The sequence below is a fragment of the Columba livia genome, chromosome 22 (assembly GCF_036013475.1).
Source record: "Columba livia isolate bColLiv1 breed racing homer chromosome 22, bColLiv1.pat.W.v2, whole genome shotgun sequence".
Lineage (NCBI taxonomy): Eukaryota > Metazoa > Chordata > Aves > Columbiformes > Columbidae > Columba > Columba livia.
Window position 1 is genome coordinate 7,310,925 of NC_088623.1, and position 15,260 is coordinate 7,326,184.

At 46.2% G+C, this 15,260-nt stretch overlaps 1 protein-coding gene across 4 annotated transcripts; it reads left to right on the forward strand.

Moving 5' to 3' along the window:
* Positions 1-275: 275 nt before the first annotated feature.
* On the forward strand, positions 276-12,550 carry MAPK13 (mitogen-activated protein kinase 13). Of its 4 annotated transcripts, XM_065038527.1 has the most exons (13): positions 276-2,084; positions 2,933-3,064; positions 5,686-5,815; positions 6,191-6,249; positions 7,323-7,461; positions 8,501-8,530; positions 8,954-9,001; positions 9,911-10,025; positions 10,386-10,457; positions 10,982-11,061; positions 11,501-11,579; positions 11,725-11,901; positions 12,258-12,550. In XM_065038527.1, the coding sequence occupies exons 3-13, from the start codon at positions 5,786-5,788 to the stop codon at positions 12,335-12,337; spliced, it is 909 nt and encodes a 302-aa protein (XP_064894599.1). In that variant the 5' UTR covers positions 276-2,084; positions 2,933-3,064; positions 5,686-5,785; the 3' UTR covers positions 12,338-12,550. The 4 variants fall into 4 exon arrangements, with proteins under 4 accessions (XP_064894599.1, XP_064894597.1, XP_064894598.1 ...); XM_065038525.1 differs by lacking the exon at positions 2,933-3,064; XM_065038526.1 differs by lacking the exon at positions 2,933-3,064 and having other exon boundaries at positions 11,728-11,901.
* The last annotated feature ends 2,710 nt before the right edge of the window (positions 12,551-15,260 follow it).

A 15,260-nucleotide genomic window follows, 5' to 3' on the forward strand; every position in this document is an offset into this window, starting at 1 on the left:
TCCAAGCCAGGTGGCAGGTGGCCAGGAGGTGTATGGCTGCGCGGCAGCTGACTTCAGCGAGTACAAAGAGGAGTGCGGGGGTGCTGGCGATGTAGCAGCTGCTTTCCTGGTTGTTTTCACCCTCTGCTTGCCTTGGTAGGAACTGAGAGGTGAGGGGGAAAAGCCTCAACGGGGGACCTGTCATTTTTTTTTCTGGGAGAAAAATCCAAAACACACAAGATTTACAATTCCTGAATGTGTTGCCCTGCTTAGCAAAAAAAAACAAAAAAAAAAAAAACAAAACAAAACAAAAAAAAAAAAAGACCCCCCTAAAATCAGTGAGAATTGACTTGGGAGCAAAAAATTATCTACATCTAAAAAATCAAATTACTTAAGGGTTCCTATTCGATTTGAATCGGTCACTTGAATTAATTCATCTTTCTACAGCCAAGACATGCCCTAGATATTTGAAACTCCTTAATTATGTGCTGATTACCTGCATGTGCATGCATAGTTGAGCAAGAGTTGTGCTCATAAAATGACAAATGTGTTACATGTTTGCTTATGTACCAGGAGTTTTTGCTGTAACACCTCTTGCTCACAGGTGTATTTATAAAACCAAGCCAGTTGCCAGTTTATTTCCTTACTGTGCTGCTGCTCCAGCCAGGACTTATTTGCAGGTATTTACATAAGCAAGGTTTAAAAATTTGCCACAGCACCTTGTCCATCGTTTGTGTTTTATTATGAAACAGCAGACCTCACTGTGCCTGTTTGAAGATCGTAAGGGCCAACGCCAATATGTGTTGCAGCAGTTGCCTGTGAGCACATAAAATGAGTCTTTCCTAAAACCCTGATGGTGCTTTTCCAGTAATTCCTATTTATCAGGTAACTGGGCTCTGATCTTGCTGCACAGACGTGCTTGGGGCAGGGACATCCTTGTGGATTAGGCTGTGGCTGAGGGCTGGTGGGCTCTGAGCACAGTGAACGCAGCTGGGCTGGCCTGGTAAGGCACAGCTTAGTCACTTCCTTTGGGAAATATGGAGGATGCACCCACCTCCTGTGGGAGCCCCACCTGAGCCTCCTAAAATTGGAGTAAAATGCTCAGGCGTTTGCTGCTTACTGGGGACAGACCTTCTTGCTGGCTGGGTGTGCTGGTCTGGTGTGGTATCAGTAGGCACAGCAGAGAACTTGGGTTTTGTGCTGCTCAAGAATACCCAAGAAGGGGTTAGACCTGCTGGAGGAAATTAAACCAGAACCAGCAAAGCCTTGGGCACGAACAGTTCTCGGGATGGTCCCAAATCACATCTGCTCCTCAGCTTCCTTGCTGCAGTCATGTGTACTAAGGTGGACAACCTCATCCTGCTTTTACCACGTTCCCGTTCTGCTGAGAAACCAGGCTTGGGAGAAAATCACCATCGCTTCCTTGCTCTTTGGTGGATTTAGCACTGTTGTGTCCTTCGTCATGAGCCTGGAGCTGTCTTCCATCAGCTGGACAGAAGAATGTCCCAGCTTGTCTGACGAGGTGCTGTGGCTTGTCCCCCAGATTCCCCGGCTCGACAAGTCCTTACTCATCCACTTGCTCAGAGCAGGGATTTCAGGAGGCCCCCTCTGAGCCCCACCAGGACATTTCTGAGCTGCTGGCCTGGTGGAAGCAGGAGCAAAAGAGCTGTGGGTGACAGTGGGGTTCCCAGAGGTGTCCCTGCCACGGGGCGGGGTGCTCTGCACCTGTACCAGAGTCCAGAGGCACCTGTACAAGACTGAGGCGTGTCAGGAAACCTGATGCCTCACCTCCACGGATGTGGAGGCGGAGGGAGGAGGGCTCAAAGACATGTCCCTTCAAGTTCGCAACAGCTGAAAACCAAGAAGGAAACTCACTAGAGACGTTTTTTTTAGCAGTGCAGGAGGCCTCGCAGTCCTGCTCTCACCCCAGGAGCCCTCCCATACTCCAGTACTCTGGGGGGGCAGCTGTCCTGCCCCTGCTGGGCGATGAACATCGCAAGGAGAAGAGGCTTTTACAGACAGGAGGTGAACAAAACCCTCTGGGAGCTGCCCAGGAGATACACGTCCCTCCACCCCGTGGGGTCCGGAGCCTACGGCTCAGTGTGGTGAGTGGGGTCCTACCTGCACAGCAGGCAGCAGCAAGGGGCGAGTTGGGGGTGTTTAACGTATTGTGCCGGGGGGCAAATGAGGAGGTGCCTGTTGGCACCCCTCCATTAGGAAAAGCCATTTGCATGTGTGATGGAGTTTTGCCTCCCACTCTGGTGTGGGCAGTGGGTTGCAGGCTTGGTTGCTTGAAGAAACTGAGATGTTTCTTCCTTTGGTCACCCCGGGTGGGCAGAGAGGGGAAAGTTTGCCCCTGAGCAACCTTGGCAGGTGTCCTTGGGCAGCAGCTCAAGGACCAGGTGGGCACAGGGCTGCCATGTGCAGCGCGGCAGCTTGGGGTATCACTGTGAGGGTGGGGGTCAGGCAGCTTTTGAGCTGCCTTGGTCTCGAGCTTGTGTTAAGGGAGGATTTCTGTCTGGCAGGGGATTTGTAAATGATAACAGAGGTGGGTATTGGAAGAGGGGTGGAGTGTCCTTGCTGCTTTGTCTAAGGCAGCTGATGCTGGGCTGATAGGACCCTGCCTTGATACTGCTTCCAGCTTGAAATCATCAAATAGACATTATTGTAAACCAGGATCAGTAACAGACTGTGACTTCCTTCCCAGCTAATTATAATCCTCAAACTGCAAGAGAGCAGCATGAGCTGCTGTAATTAGTCAGTTCATCAAAGGTGGCTGTAGTGAGAGTACACAGAAGTCAGATCTTGTTTGGTTTACACTGACGAGCTGGAGGAGATAGGTGACTTTTCGATAGGTTAAATATGAAGCAGTCCATTGATAGGATCTGAACGGAGCTCTTGTTTCATAACATGCAGAGATAAATAAAAAAATAAGGCATGTTCCCTTTTGTAGGTGTTGGGCAAAGTCTCTCTGAATGTCCTGGCATGGATCCTGAAATCCTGGGACCCAGGCTCTGTCCTTGTCCCCTGGCTGCCGATTTGCAAGGAGTCACCCAGAGATTTCTTTCCCCACTTTACTGTCCAGGTGCATTTAAGCTTCTGAGACGCTTAAATAAGTCCTGCAAAATCAGTCAAGGTTAAAGACATTCTTTATATCTGTACAGTGTTTTCTGGGTTTTTCCATAGTGCAAAGCAGGAAGACCAAAACCAAACCAAACCAGCCAACCAACCAAACCAGGCCAAAAACCAGGAGATAAGTCCTTCAAAAATCTCCTTGACTGCCAGAAACAACCAACCAACAAAACAAGTATTTCACTGGTCCCAGGGAAATTTTCAGTCACTCTGGAGATCCTGGGGGGAGGGATGAGTGTTAAGAGCCCCAGGGTGCCAGGGAGTGGAGGTGTCACATGGACGGTGCTCAGCAGGGAGGTTTGGTGCTGATTCCTGCACAAAGAGGAGGTGGAAGTGTATAGAGATAGGATTTGCTGTCCTCTGCTGGGAATTGCTAGGAAGCTTTCCTATCGCGGCAGCATTCAAAGCTGCCGGCTTTTAAACCTCCTTAAGCAACTGAGAAACTAACTCAGGCAAAACAGTGAAGGCGGGTTTCTTCCCTCATTAATTCTGCCAAAATCTGTAGGCATTTGGCTTCCAGCTGGATGTAACTGTGGAAAACGAGTTTTCTGACCCCTCTGATGCTGGTGTTGCTGACCTCTGCCTGCCTGGTGTCATCCTCAACTTCAGCCATTCATTAAAGCTGTGCTGGGAAAAATGTGGTGGGCTCTCCCAGCTGAATTAACTCTCAGCTGTGCCTTTGGGTGGGGGACAAAGCAGCGCTGTCTGTGCTGGGTAGGCAGAAGCTCCATCACCCCAACTCTTGGTTGAGTGGTGAGGTTTGATGCTCTGCCGGCCAGGAGCTGAGAAGGCCCGTAGGAACATGCACCCTCAGATTAGCAAATCTGCCTTGAATTCAGCAGAAGCTGTTTGATTACGTGGTTCTAGTCCCTTCCTCTGTCTTCCCTGGCTCCTCGAAGAACTTCACCCTGTGCTGTCCCCTCTGCTGACACCTACTGAAGTCCTGAAACTGAGACCTCTTCCCTGCCCTCCTAAGATACCCCATGTCATCTGCAGCACCAAAGACGCCTCGTGCGGCAGTTCCAGCCCCTCCTTTGCTTTTCCTGGCTGAATGCATTGATGAAATCACCATCACACCTCTCAAAGGATGTGTCTGCTCTCATCACCTTCATTCAGAGCAGTGGCCAAGAGCAGGGAGGTTGCCTGATGGTACTGGGGAGACTGTTGAGAGCTGTTAATAGCCCAGACTGCAGGAGTGTGCACCTAAATCTGATCACTTGTGGCTGACAATCGGATAAAGCTGTGCAAGAGGCTTCCAAAATTTGCAGCAAGGAACTGATACCCTCAGCACTAAACTGAAGGGAAAGCCACACAGAGTGGGATATTCCCCCGTCTTCTACTGTAATCAGCCCTAAACTCAGCAAAATGCACCATTATAGATGGCATTTCACTGTTTATGGAGTCTTTAAGTGATGGCTCTGGAGGTCACAGTAACCTGCCTATGTCCGCAGAGCCTCCAGGCAGGAGCGGTGGCCGGAGCTGGGCGTGCTGCGACTGGTGGGGCTGAAGCACGTGTCCCTTCTGAGAAGGAAGCAGACGTGTCTGTGCGAGGCTGGAGGATGTGTGCAAAGTGCTGGCGCTGGCATTCCTGTGGGCTCGGGTACTCTGTGCAACTGAAGCCGTGGGACTGAATGTGTGATTTAAAGCCCTTCCGTTTCCCCAAGAGATAAGGGTTTACAAAGCAGTGAGAACTGCTCTGGAAACCCACAGTGAGATTTGGCAAGGAAAGCCCTTTCTTCATCTGTTTGCCTCTCAGAGGGGTCAAGGAAGGTCTGAGGCACCAATCTGTAATGGGGTACACTGACACCACCCAGAATCTCTAATTACACCTATCTCTGCCTGAGGACCTCCCTCCCCACTTCTTACCTGGTGAAACCTGGGGTGTCCTTTGCCATCTGATCAAAGAGGCTCCAGAATTAGAGAAAGTGTCGTGGGATCGCCCCATCCAGCTGCAAACAGCAAACGTGACCCGAGGGAATAATGTCAGAACTCCAGCAATGGCTGTTGTACCATGTTTTCCTTAGCTTTATAAAAGACTATCCTTTACACAGAAGCACACATAGAGCATCAAAGATCCCAAATGCAGGGCAATTAATTCCAGCAGCCTGTATTGTCAGTGCATGACATCCGCTGTCTTGGCTCCAGAATACAGCAAAGGTAGCTGATGTACCTTAAAAGTCAACATTCTCCAAGCAGATGGTAAAGCAGAAATTGCCTTATGTCCATGAGTTAGAGGACCAGGCAGAGTTAGAACGAATCCTGACCTTTAACCATTTGTGTTTCCCTCTTCTCATGGCTCTGTTAAGCTCCAGCTCATTTCTGCAGGTTAAGGGGCATAAAAATGAGTCACTAATACTTTGCTTGGTATCCCACCTGGTCCTCCAAAGACCATGGGCTGTGGGCTGCTGCCCAAACTCAGACAGGGTAACGTCTATGTGTGCAAAGCTCCATGGGGTTTCTCAAAGGGCATTTCTTAGGTGTTCTTCTGTGAGCTCCAGAATTAGCTCTTCTCTAGGTAAAATTTGTCAAAACATACCACCAATGTCAGAACTGGGTTTTACTTGTCTGCCACAGTTCAGCCATAGACAAGAAGACAGGGGAGAAAGTGGCTATCAAGAAGCTCTGTCGCCCGTTCCAGTCAGAGATCTTTGCCAAGAGAGCATACAGGGAGCTGATGCTATTGAAGCACATGCAGCATGAAAATGTAAGTACTCCTTTCTCTCCATTCCTGATGAAACAAGGGGGTTTTCTTGCCACCCAGGAGCAAGTCCTTTCTGGTGGCATCACCTTTATTTTAATTGAGAGGTCCTGACATTTGGCATGTGCGGGCAGTCTCATGGTTTAACTGTTGTCTGCTGTGCCCAGTTGGCACCAGGCTGAAGCAGATGTGTAATGGGTATTCCTGTGTATTAGTAAGATGAAAAGCAGCTGTGAAGCATAGTGAGGAGGAATCGGATTCCTCAGATGGAGTTCTTGATGCTCACCCACATGTGTGGTGCTAATGGAGAGCTGCTACCCAAGTCCTCTGTGCACACCCAGTGCTTTCCAGGTTTAAATTTGGACATTTCTTCTCCATAAGGTCATTGGACTGCTTGATGTCTTCACCTCCGCTGCCTCCTACCAGGGATTCCAGGACTTGTAAGTTTGGAATTCACGTTTGCTCTGCCTAGACTGAGCCTTTGCCCAAAACACTGGTGACTTAGCAGCAGGATAACAGATCAGGTTGAGGTGCACTCCAACAGGCTGACTTGAAAAGGGGCCAGACTAAAGCTGGACATCCCCAGGTAACAAGGAGAATCAAAAGCACAAGTCAGTTGCAAGGGCTAAAACACCCAGAATGCATAACATGTTCCTGTGCCCTGCTCACAGCCAGGAGAACACAGTACATATAGACCAATGCATGTAACGAAGAGGCAGTACATTCTATGGTGTGTCATGTGTAGTGTGATCCATGCTAACACATGGCCTGTGTGATTGGTGAGCTAAGCAGCTGCAGTCAGAATAGGAAAGGTATTCATCAGGCCCTGGGTTAATTAAACTGAGAATGTTAAAGATCCGGCTTTCTTTTCATCTTGGTTCTGGCTGGTTTGGTTTTTTTTTTTTTTTTTTTGGTGTTTCCCTTGGTGTTGATGGTCGGGTTGAATGAGTCATTTTCCCTCCCCATCCTTGGGCACAAGCAGGGTTTGGGTTTTCTGGCTGATGCCTGGGGATTTAGCGGCCTGCAGGAAAAGTGTTTGAAGACTTGCAGAGCAGTTCCTGCTGGAAGACCATTGACTAATTAGCAGTCTCAGCAGGCAACCCAAAGACTGAAGGAAGCTAGATGTTGTCTTCCGGCGCACGGCTGCAGAACGTTACAAAGACAAATTTAGTAGCCAAGGCAGCAGTTTTGCAAGACTCTTTAAAGCTGTGCAAGATGTTTCAGCTCCCCGATGGGGTAAGGCCATCCAGAACTGAACATCGCTTGAAGTCTACAGTAAACTGATTCAGGATCACTGAGGTTCAGAAGATCCTTGTTCTTCCTTGACATCGGGTATCTGATTCGAGGGGAGGAGAGAGGACAATTTTCAGAGCAGGCTGAAATCTCAGCATCATTGTGGCTATGCTAGGAACATCGTCACAAAACCTCATCTTAGTTACAGTAAGTTAGTTACACAGCCAAAAAACCCAAAGTGAGAACAAGGCTAGCCTGGTGCCCTGTGTTTTTCTTATAGACTCAAGGGCCTTGTCTTACTGCCTTTTAGCTACCTGGTGATGCCATACATGCGGACAGATTTACAAAAGATCATGGGACATGAATTCAGTGATGAAAAGATCCAGTACCTGGTCTACCAAATGCTTAAAGGGCTGAAGGTAGGTGGGTCTGGGGGAGTTTAGTGACTCCTCATGTCTCCCCTACACATCACCTCTGGGTTGGCTGTAACAAACCCCCCTTCCAATGCTGTATAGGAAGATTTGGGGGGTTTATGGCATCCCTTGAGAACAGATACTTGCTGTTGAACTACTCTTGTTCCAGCATGCATCAGTCAAAATGACTGCTCGTTCGTATCTGTCAATTGGGTATTGAAGCAATTGTCAGTCACAGATCCTGGGATGGTTTTTTTGTGACTTGCCCACACCCTTAGCAGAACTCTGCATAGAAAGGAAGAGGCTGGCAGCAACAGGACCTTCTACTGGATTCGGAACAGAGGCTTTCTAAGGAGAAAACAGAGGGAATGATTTTCTATTCAGTAAAATAAGGAAGGAATATGCTGTTTTCACTGGCTTTGAGAGAGCAGAAAGCAATCCCTGCAAACCCTGGGATGCAGAGACTATGTCTTAATGCTGCTCTCTGTAACATTTGTCACCTTAATTCAGAGCAGTGGCTTAAAGGCGTTAATGAATTCACCTTAATAACACCTTTCCCCAGATCACTGTTATCTTGAGTTTAAATAAAGGGGGGAAGAACACACAGAACGTTTAACTGGTGTGATAAAAGCCACAGTAGCTTTTTGCAACTCAAATCTGATTTCCAATTTTGTGTTTTAATTATGAGATTTTTCTTTTCCACATAGTTGAACACCCAAACCAACAAAGTTTTCATGTTCCTATCTGGATTCCCGATGGCTTATATAATTTACACTATTAGTTTACTTGCTCTAAGGAAATATTACTCCATACCTCCTCTTCTGCTCTATGCCTCCTCTTTAGACTTGGCAATATCATTGTAAACACTGTCAGAAGTTCAACGCAAAGATTTCTTTTCAAACTGCTGCCCTGGGGGCCTGGGACCTGCTGCAGGCGGCAGCATTGTGTTCTCAGCAAGTTTGTGTTTGTAGCTCTTGTTTCTCTGCTGGAGAACAGAAAGTCTTGTCTGCTGGTGCTCACGTTGTGGCTCTTCTTTTTATTGCAGTATATTCATTCAGCTGGCATCATCCACAGGGTAAGTTCATATGTGCTATGATTCTGATTTTTGTCTGTTTAGGAGAAACACAGCTTGGTTGTGAAGTTAACGAATTCCTAAACATCATTTCACTAACAGCCTTGTCTGCTCTAAGGTCTCCTCCTCCCTCTTCTCCCTCTTCCACCCTGTATGTGTTTGGATTTGCTCATTTGTGCGTAACTTTGAGGTAATGCTGTATTTTCTGATGCATTTTATGATTATTTTTTGAATTAAAACCTTTTCAGAAAAAAAAAATAGTAATCTAAAGCTGTACAATGTAGCAGACATGGTGTCTTTGCTGTATTGATACTGGACTTGGGATGTTATGGGACTCCATCAAAGGCAAGCGGAGGTTTGGCTGAGGCTCATGTTGATGTGTTGCAAATCAAAACTTCCTTATTATTCTGCTCTTGTCTGTTGTAGGACCTGAAGCCAGGCAACTTGGCTGTGAACGAAGACTGTCAGCTAAAGGTAAGTGGAATACCACCGCGATGTAGTGTGTAGCATATTAGATTGCGGAGGAACTGCTCTGCCAGCAGGAATACCGGCGTTTAGGCACTGTCATGTTTCCTCTTGCCTTCTGAGACCTGATTCAAGGCATTTCATTACTCGGAGGTTGCAGGCAGTGGGAAATAATCACCTGCTGATGTAACTTGCTGAATCAGGGCTCAAGACTTGGAATAAACATCCTGTCACCATAATTCCTGTGGCACAGCAGTTCATAATGACTTCCTACTGCTGAGCAATACTTGCATTAGGTGAATGATCCCTGAAGGATAACTACAGTTACTCTTTGGTTCTCATTGACATGATGGTTGTGATTCCAGACAACGTAATTTTCAGCATTGCACTGAAGGGTTTCCTTGCAGCTCGCTGGTGCAGTGCTCTAGCACACGTTTTCTGCAATGTATGTTACAGGGAATGGCTCCGTTGCCTGTAAAGGTTGGGTCAAGCCATGCTCATCTCCAGTATTGAGGGAGAGGCCACCCCTATCAGCTGCAGGGTGTTTTAACAGGAAATGGTGAGTCATGGTGGCCTGGGAGCATGCCTTCACCTCTGGATTATAGAATAACTTACTTAAATAAAGCTTCGAGAAAGGAAGTGACCTTTCAGGTAGCACGCAGCACTGATTATTTCTGCAAGGTCTTTGCACAACAACTGGTTTTGAAGCCGGCTTGCGATTTATGGTGGAATTAAGAAAATTAAGAACTTGCTAGTTCTTTGGACCATCCTGTGGGTGCCTGTGGTGTGCAGCTGGAGCTTCCTTATTATCTGACTAGATCCGCTTTGTTTTCTCTTAGAAGTAGATTCTTACTTGCTCGTAGGATTTCTCTTTTCTTTCCTTCCCTTCCTTCTCCCTTTTCTTTTGGTGAACTGCAGATCTTGGATTTTGGCTTGGCCAGACATGCTGATGCTGAAATGACTGGCTACGTGGTTACACGCTGGTACAGAGCCCCAGAAGTAATTCTGAACTGGATGCACTACAACCAGACAGGTGAGCTGGGTTGCTTCAGCGGTATGAATGTCCAGTGACAAGCCAAGGGATCCTGCTGTCATGCCTGGGTCAAATCTCATGTAATTGTCCAGATGTTTTTGTAGTTTATCATCAGTGTCCCCTGGGGTGGAGCAAGTCCCAAAGCTGTTGCATGACTCCCAAAGCTAGTGCCTTGGGGAAATGATGAAAGCAGAGGTTTTTACAGCCTTGAAACAACATGGGAAGGTGGGAAGGGGGAGTGAAATTTAAATCACTGCCTGCTGCAGACTGAAAAAGCAGGTGAGAGCCCCGGAGATTGTTACTTCCTTTTACTGTCCTTTTTTTAATTTTTTTTTCTCTCTCCTTTTTCTCTCTGAATAGTGGATATCTGGTCTATTGGCTGCATCATGGCAGAGATGCTGACTGGGAAAACACTTTTTAAAGGAAAAGATTGTATCCTTTGAAGCTGAACCCTTTCCCTGGGTAGGGGGGTAATAATTCTTGGCATGTGTAAAAGAGCTTTTATGAAATAAGCTACTGAGAGAAACAGGTGTCCGTCTAGTTTACCAGGAGGTAATCACAGGGACCTGTGGGTCTTTTTGGTGAGGAAAACACAGATGGTAGGAAGGGACCAAGCCACCCTTGGAAATACACCTCTGTGTGGGCCACGCGCGTTCCACGTCAGCAGTTTAGCCTTGTGCAGCCACAGCTCCATGCCCAAACCTGAGGGCACGTACCCTGGCAGCATTGTGCCAGCAAAATTATCTGTTAATGAAAATGGCATCCTTGGAGAAGAGCCTTGGAGCTCTTTGTCAGTTTCATGAGTCTCCACTTGTGCAGTTCTGTTGGGTTTGTATCATAACCTACTTGTAGCTCGCTCGGCTCCTCAGGCTCTCCTGCACCCAGCCTGCAGGCTGAGCAGGTGGGGGTGCCCAGGGCTCACTCCTAAATGGGTGATCTTTAACACGGCCTGACAGACCTAGATCAACTGACTCAGATCCTGAAAGTAACAGGGCATCCAGGAGAAGACTTCATGGAGAAGCTGGAGGACAGAGCGGTAAGAAGGTTCACTGTGGCTTCAGGTCTCGCTGGCGGAGGTGTGGTGGGGAGAGGTTAACTTGGCTGCCTCTTTGAGATGGGAGAGGTGTTGTTTCTACAGCAGTAGAGAAGCCACAGCAGCCTCTTCCCCCTTGGCAAAGAAGTGGGGTACTGCCACATCTGATGGATTTGGCATTGCGTGTGGATTGCAAGGACTCCTGTGTGAGGTGCCTGACACCCCAGCAAGCCACCAACCTCCTCCTTTCTCCAGTTTGACCCTTAAATCAGGAATATTTCTGTATCTCCTTGCAAACTGATCACTGAAATGTGACATCTGGGATGATTTGCTGTTTGTTTGCCTCAGCTCACCTGAGTCATGAGATGCAAGAGCTGTATTTCCCATCCCCCTGGCACTTGTGCATGTGCAGTAAATGTCTGTGCTTTCCCTTCTGTTTCAGGCCAAGAGTTACATCAAGTCCCTTCCTAAAATCCCCAAGAAGGATTTGTCTGTGCTTTTCCCCAAAGCCAATCCTCAGGGTAGGTAATCTCCAGCATTTCTCACAAGTTTTCACAGCTGGAAAGGAGCCAGGCCGACTGCCACAGCTGCGATTTTCGTCCTTCTCTTTCTTGTGCCCGTTCTCCGTCGTACCCAGCTTAACCCCATTCCTGTCTTCTCCTACAGCAGTGGACCTGCTTGACAAGATGTTGCAGCTTGATGTGGAAAAGCGCCTCACAGCGACAGAGGCGTTGGCTCACCCCTATTTCGACCAGTTCAGAGATGTTGAGGAGGAGACAGAAGCACAACAGTCCTACGATGATTCTCTGGAACATGAAAAGCTTTCTATAGATGAGTGGAGAAGTAAGAAGTTTTATCTTCTTTGAAGTTCCTGTCTAGCATGGGACTTTCCTGCCTCTCTCTGCTCCCTGTGCACATTCTGAGTAAGGCTGTAATTGCCTCTCAATGATTGTGTGCATCTCCCTTTCCTTGCTCTCTTGCTTTCATATATTCAGCAAAGGTCTCTCCATCTCTTCAGCCAGACTTTTTCTTTTTTTTTCCTCTCTGCTTTGTCTTTCTCTTCCAGCTTGTACCTGTCATATCGTCTCTACTGAATACCTCCTTCCTCTCCACACATATAATGGTCAACCTTAATTTGTGTCCTCTAAAATCCCGCATGCTAGTGATATTCACATTTAGTTTTCTTTCTATTTTTCAAGAGCATATTTACAAGGAGATCTTGTCCTTCAGTCCCATTGCACGGAAGGACTCAAAGAAGCGAAGTGGGATGTCATTGTAGCAACTGGTATGGCTCTGGCCAGGATTCCACTCTCCTGGATGACCGATTGGATTTACTGCACGCTACCTTGCTGGTGGCCAGCATTTGGCCTCGTGGGACTTCTCTGTGTGCAAACACAAGGATGACACCATGCTGTGGGCATCAGACTTTTTTCTCCTGAGCCCAAACAGTTTTCAATGCAAAAGATAAATATATTCTCATTTAAAACTTCAAGTGGGAGAATTTTACCGGTTTGATTTTTTTTCCATATTCATCCATGTGAGAGTGCAGGGGTTTCATTGCTCCTTTCTCACTAACCTTTCCAAGCACAGGTTTTAGTACATTATTTATATATAAGGTAAAGAAAAAAGTAAAATTTTCCAGAAATCATATGATCATTTTGGTTGGAAAAGACCTTTAGGATCATGAAGTCCAACCGTTAACCCAGCACTGCCAGGCCCACCTCTAAACAATGTCTCTAAGAACCTCATCTACGCATCTTTCACAAACACCTCCTGGGGGTGGTGACTCCACCAATTCCCAGGGCAGCCTCTGCCAATGCCCTTTAGGTGAAGAACCTGCCCTGGTGCAACTTGAGGCCCAAGTGAGTCCCATGCAAAAGAAAAATAAACAGCCTAAGAAGACATAATTCAGCCTAAGAAGACATTGTCCAATCTGAGTGCATTCCCTTTCCCGGAGCAATCAAAGAGCATCCAGCACAGTGAGGTTGCTGGGACGGTCTCGACCCCAGGACACTGTGGGAATCCAGTGGATCGTGGGAGTGGTCTGTGTTCAGAACAACTCCAAACTTTTACTATACATACAACTCCATGCCAGGGTGCTTCCCTCTCCAGACAGCTCCTGTCTCCTCTTTTTTTCTCAGCTTGTTGCATTCCCTAGGGTTTGATCAGTGCCATCTACTCCTTACTACTTGCTGCAAACACAACCTGGGAATTCATGGTCACTTCCCACATTGATAGATTGGGTATCCCAAGGAGCTGGGTTATAATTAACTGTCCTGCTGCCCTTTCTTTCTGCTCAGCCTGGTTTCCCCAATGGTTCTCTCTTCACCATGCTTATCTATCGCTGGGCAGCGTCTCCCCGGAGCCACCCTGCCTGCCCCAGGCTACCTTTATCTCTCAGTGGGGCTCGTGTTTCCTTGCATCATATTCACATTTCATGAAAGGAGTTTGAAAAACACCCACTCAACAGATCCAGTGACTCAGACCAACTTTGAAATAGTTTAAAATCAGCACGAGAAAGAAACGGAGGGGGGTGTGTGACCCTGACCGACACCATTAGCCGAAGAAGAAATGATCTTAGCCAAGGCACAGGTGTGTGTGTTATATGACCCACACTGACACATAATTGATGTATATTCCTTTCCTGATTTTTTTTCCCTTGTGTATTTTACATACTTAAACCCAAAATTTAGTCATAAAAATCACTCAGCCATTAAGTGAACATGCTAAATTCGATAAACTAGGCCAGCCAGAAATACGTTTGCTCTTTATATTAAGGATGTATGATAGAAGTTAATATGAATAGAATTTTTGTGCCTGTCTCAAATAATGTACAGATGTTTATCTAGAAATACGACTTACGTGTTATTCCTGCATTTATTTCTGAGTTTATTATCTAAGCATTTTTTTTTTTAATTTGGAAGTCTTCATTGTAGACAATCTTTCTGTGTACATTTTGACAGCTAAATAGGTCTGTGATGTTGCAACTGTTGCAACTTTATGGGCCATATTTATTAGGTACTTCCAAATGTGAGAGGGGGAAAAAAAGCACATGGAACAATTTTTTTTTTTTTTTTTTTATTATTTTGTTTTTTCTTAGGAGACAGTATGAAATGATGGGGATTTTTTAATGGAGACATGTTTTAACTTGCCATCTTTTGGACACCACCTAGAAACCTTTTGGTGCAGAGCTTTGAAAGTATCTACAGCCTCTTGGAAAACTGTATACTTATTTTACCCTATAGGAAAAAGAATCTGTTTTGATATTTAACCTTTTCACATTCTAGGTAGCAGACTAAACAATTTTCAGGTTTTAAGCATGTGAAAATGGGAGAGAAGAAAAACACAGGAAATTATAAACATAGCTGAGAACTCTGGTGAGATGCTGTATGAAGGACAGTAATACTTTTTTGTATTTCCATGTCTCACTCTTGCCTGAGCAACCAGGGAAAGTGTTGTGAATTCTCTGCAGTTTCCAGTGTCGGGTTCAGCGGAGTGCTGGCTCCTAACATGATCATGGCTCCATTTCTTTTCCCAAGAGAAACAAGACATGAAAGATTGAACAAAGACCAAAATAGCCAGTACTCTAATTCATTTTTCCCCCAAACAAGCTGAAAGTTTGTTGCCCTAATTATGGTTACGTTTGAGGCTGTCAGCATTTCTACACTGTGAAAATGCCAGTTTCCAGAATGTGATATACAGGATGTTATGCTCAATTTCTCTCTACAAGGCCATTTTCTGAGCATATGGGTTTATACAGTTTTTACTGCAATGTTCACCTAAAGTGCTGCTTCACAACTTGTTCAGTCAACACTTCAGCTAATTGATAACTCCTTTTTTGTTGGACTAAGCTCTATTAAATAATACTGAAAGTTAGCATCTATCTTCAGCCCTCATTGATTTGCTGTTAAATGAGAGTGAGTTAACTGGTTTTTGCCAAGTTTTGTTGAAGAAATAAAAATTCTTCCACCGTCAGCATAATTTCAGAACACTTCAGTGAGAAAGGGTTTTAAAACACTGATTTGCATATTAAGATTTAAAAAAAGAACATCACTGAGGTGACAGTGCTGGGTACTTGTGGCATCTCTCTGAAGTTAACGACACTGAGCAGGGTTATATATGCTCCACACAAAACTAAGGTCTTAGAAAGTGCAGCTGAGCACTTGCAAATCCAGCTGAAAAAAACAGCAGCTGAAGCTAAT

Excerpts from the sequence above, each read along its gene's own strand:
- MAPK13 (XM_065038525.1), top strand. The coding sequence starts at position 1,966 with ATGAACATCGCAAGGAGAAGAGGCTTTTACAGACAGGAGGTGAACAAA. Across the intron at positions 2,085-5,685 it reads GGAGCCTACGGCTCAGTGTG|TTCAGCCATAGACAAGAAGA; the intron begins GTGAGTGGGGTC and ends TGTCTGCCACAG. Across the intron at positions 11,580-11,724 it reads CCCCAAAGCCAATCCTCAGG|CAGTGGACCTGCTTGACAAG; the intron begins GTAGGTAATCTC and ends CTTCTCCTACAG.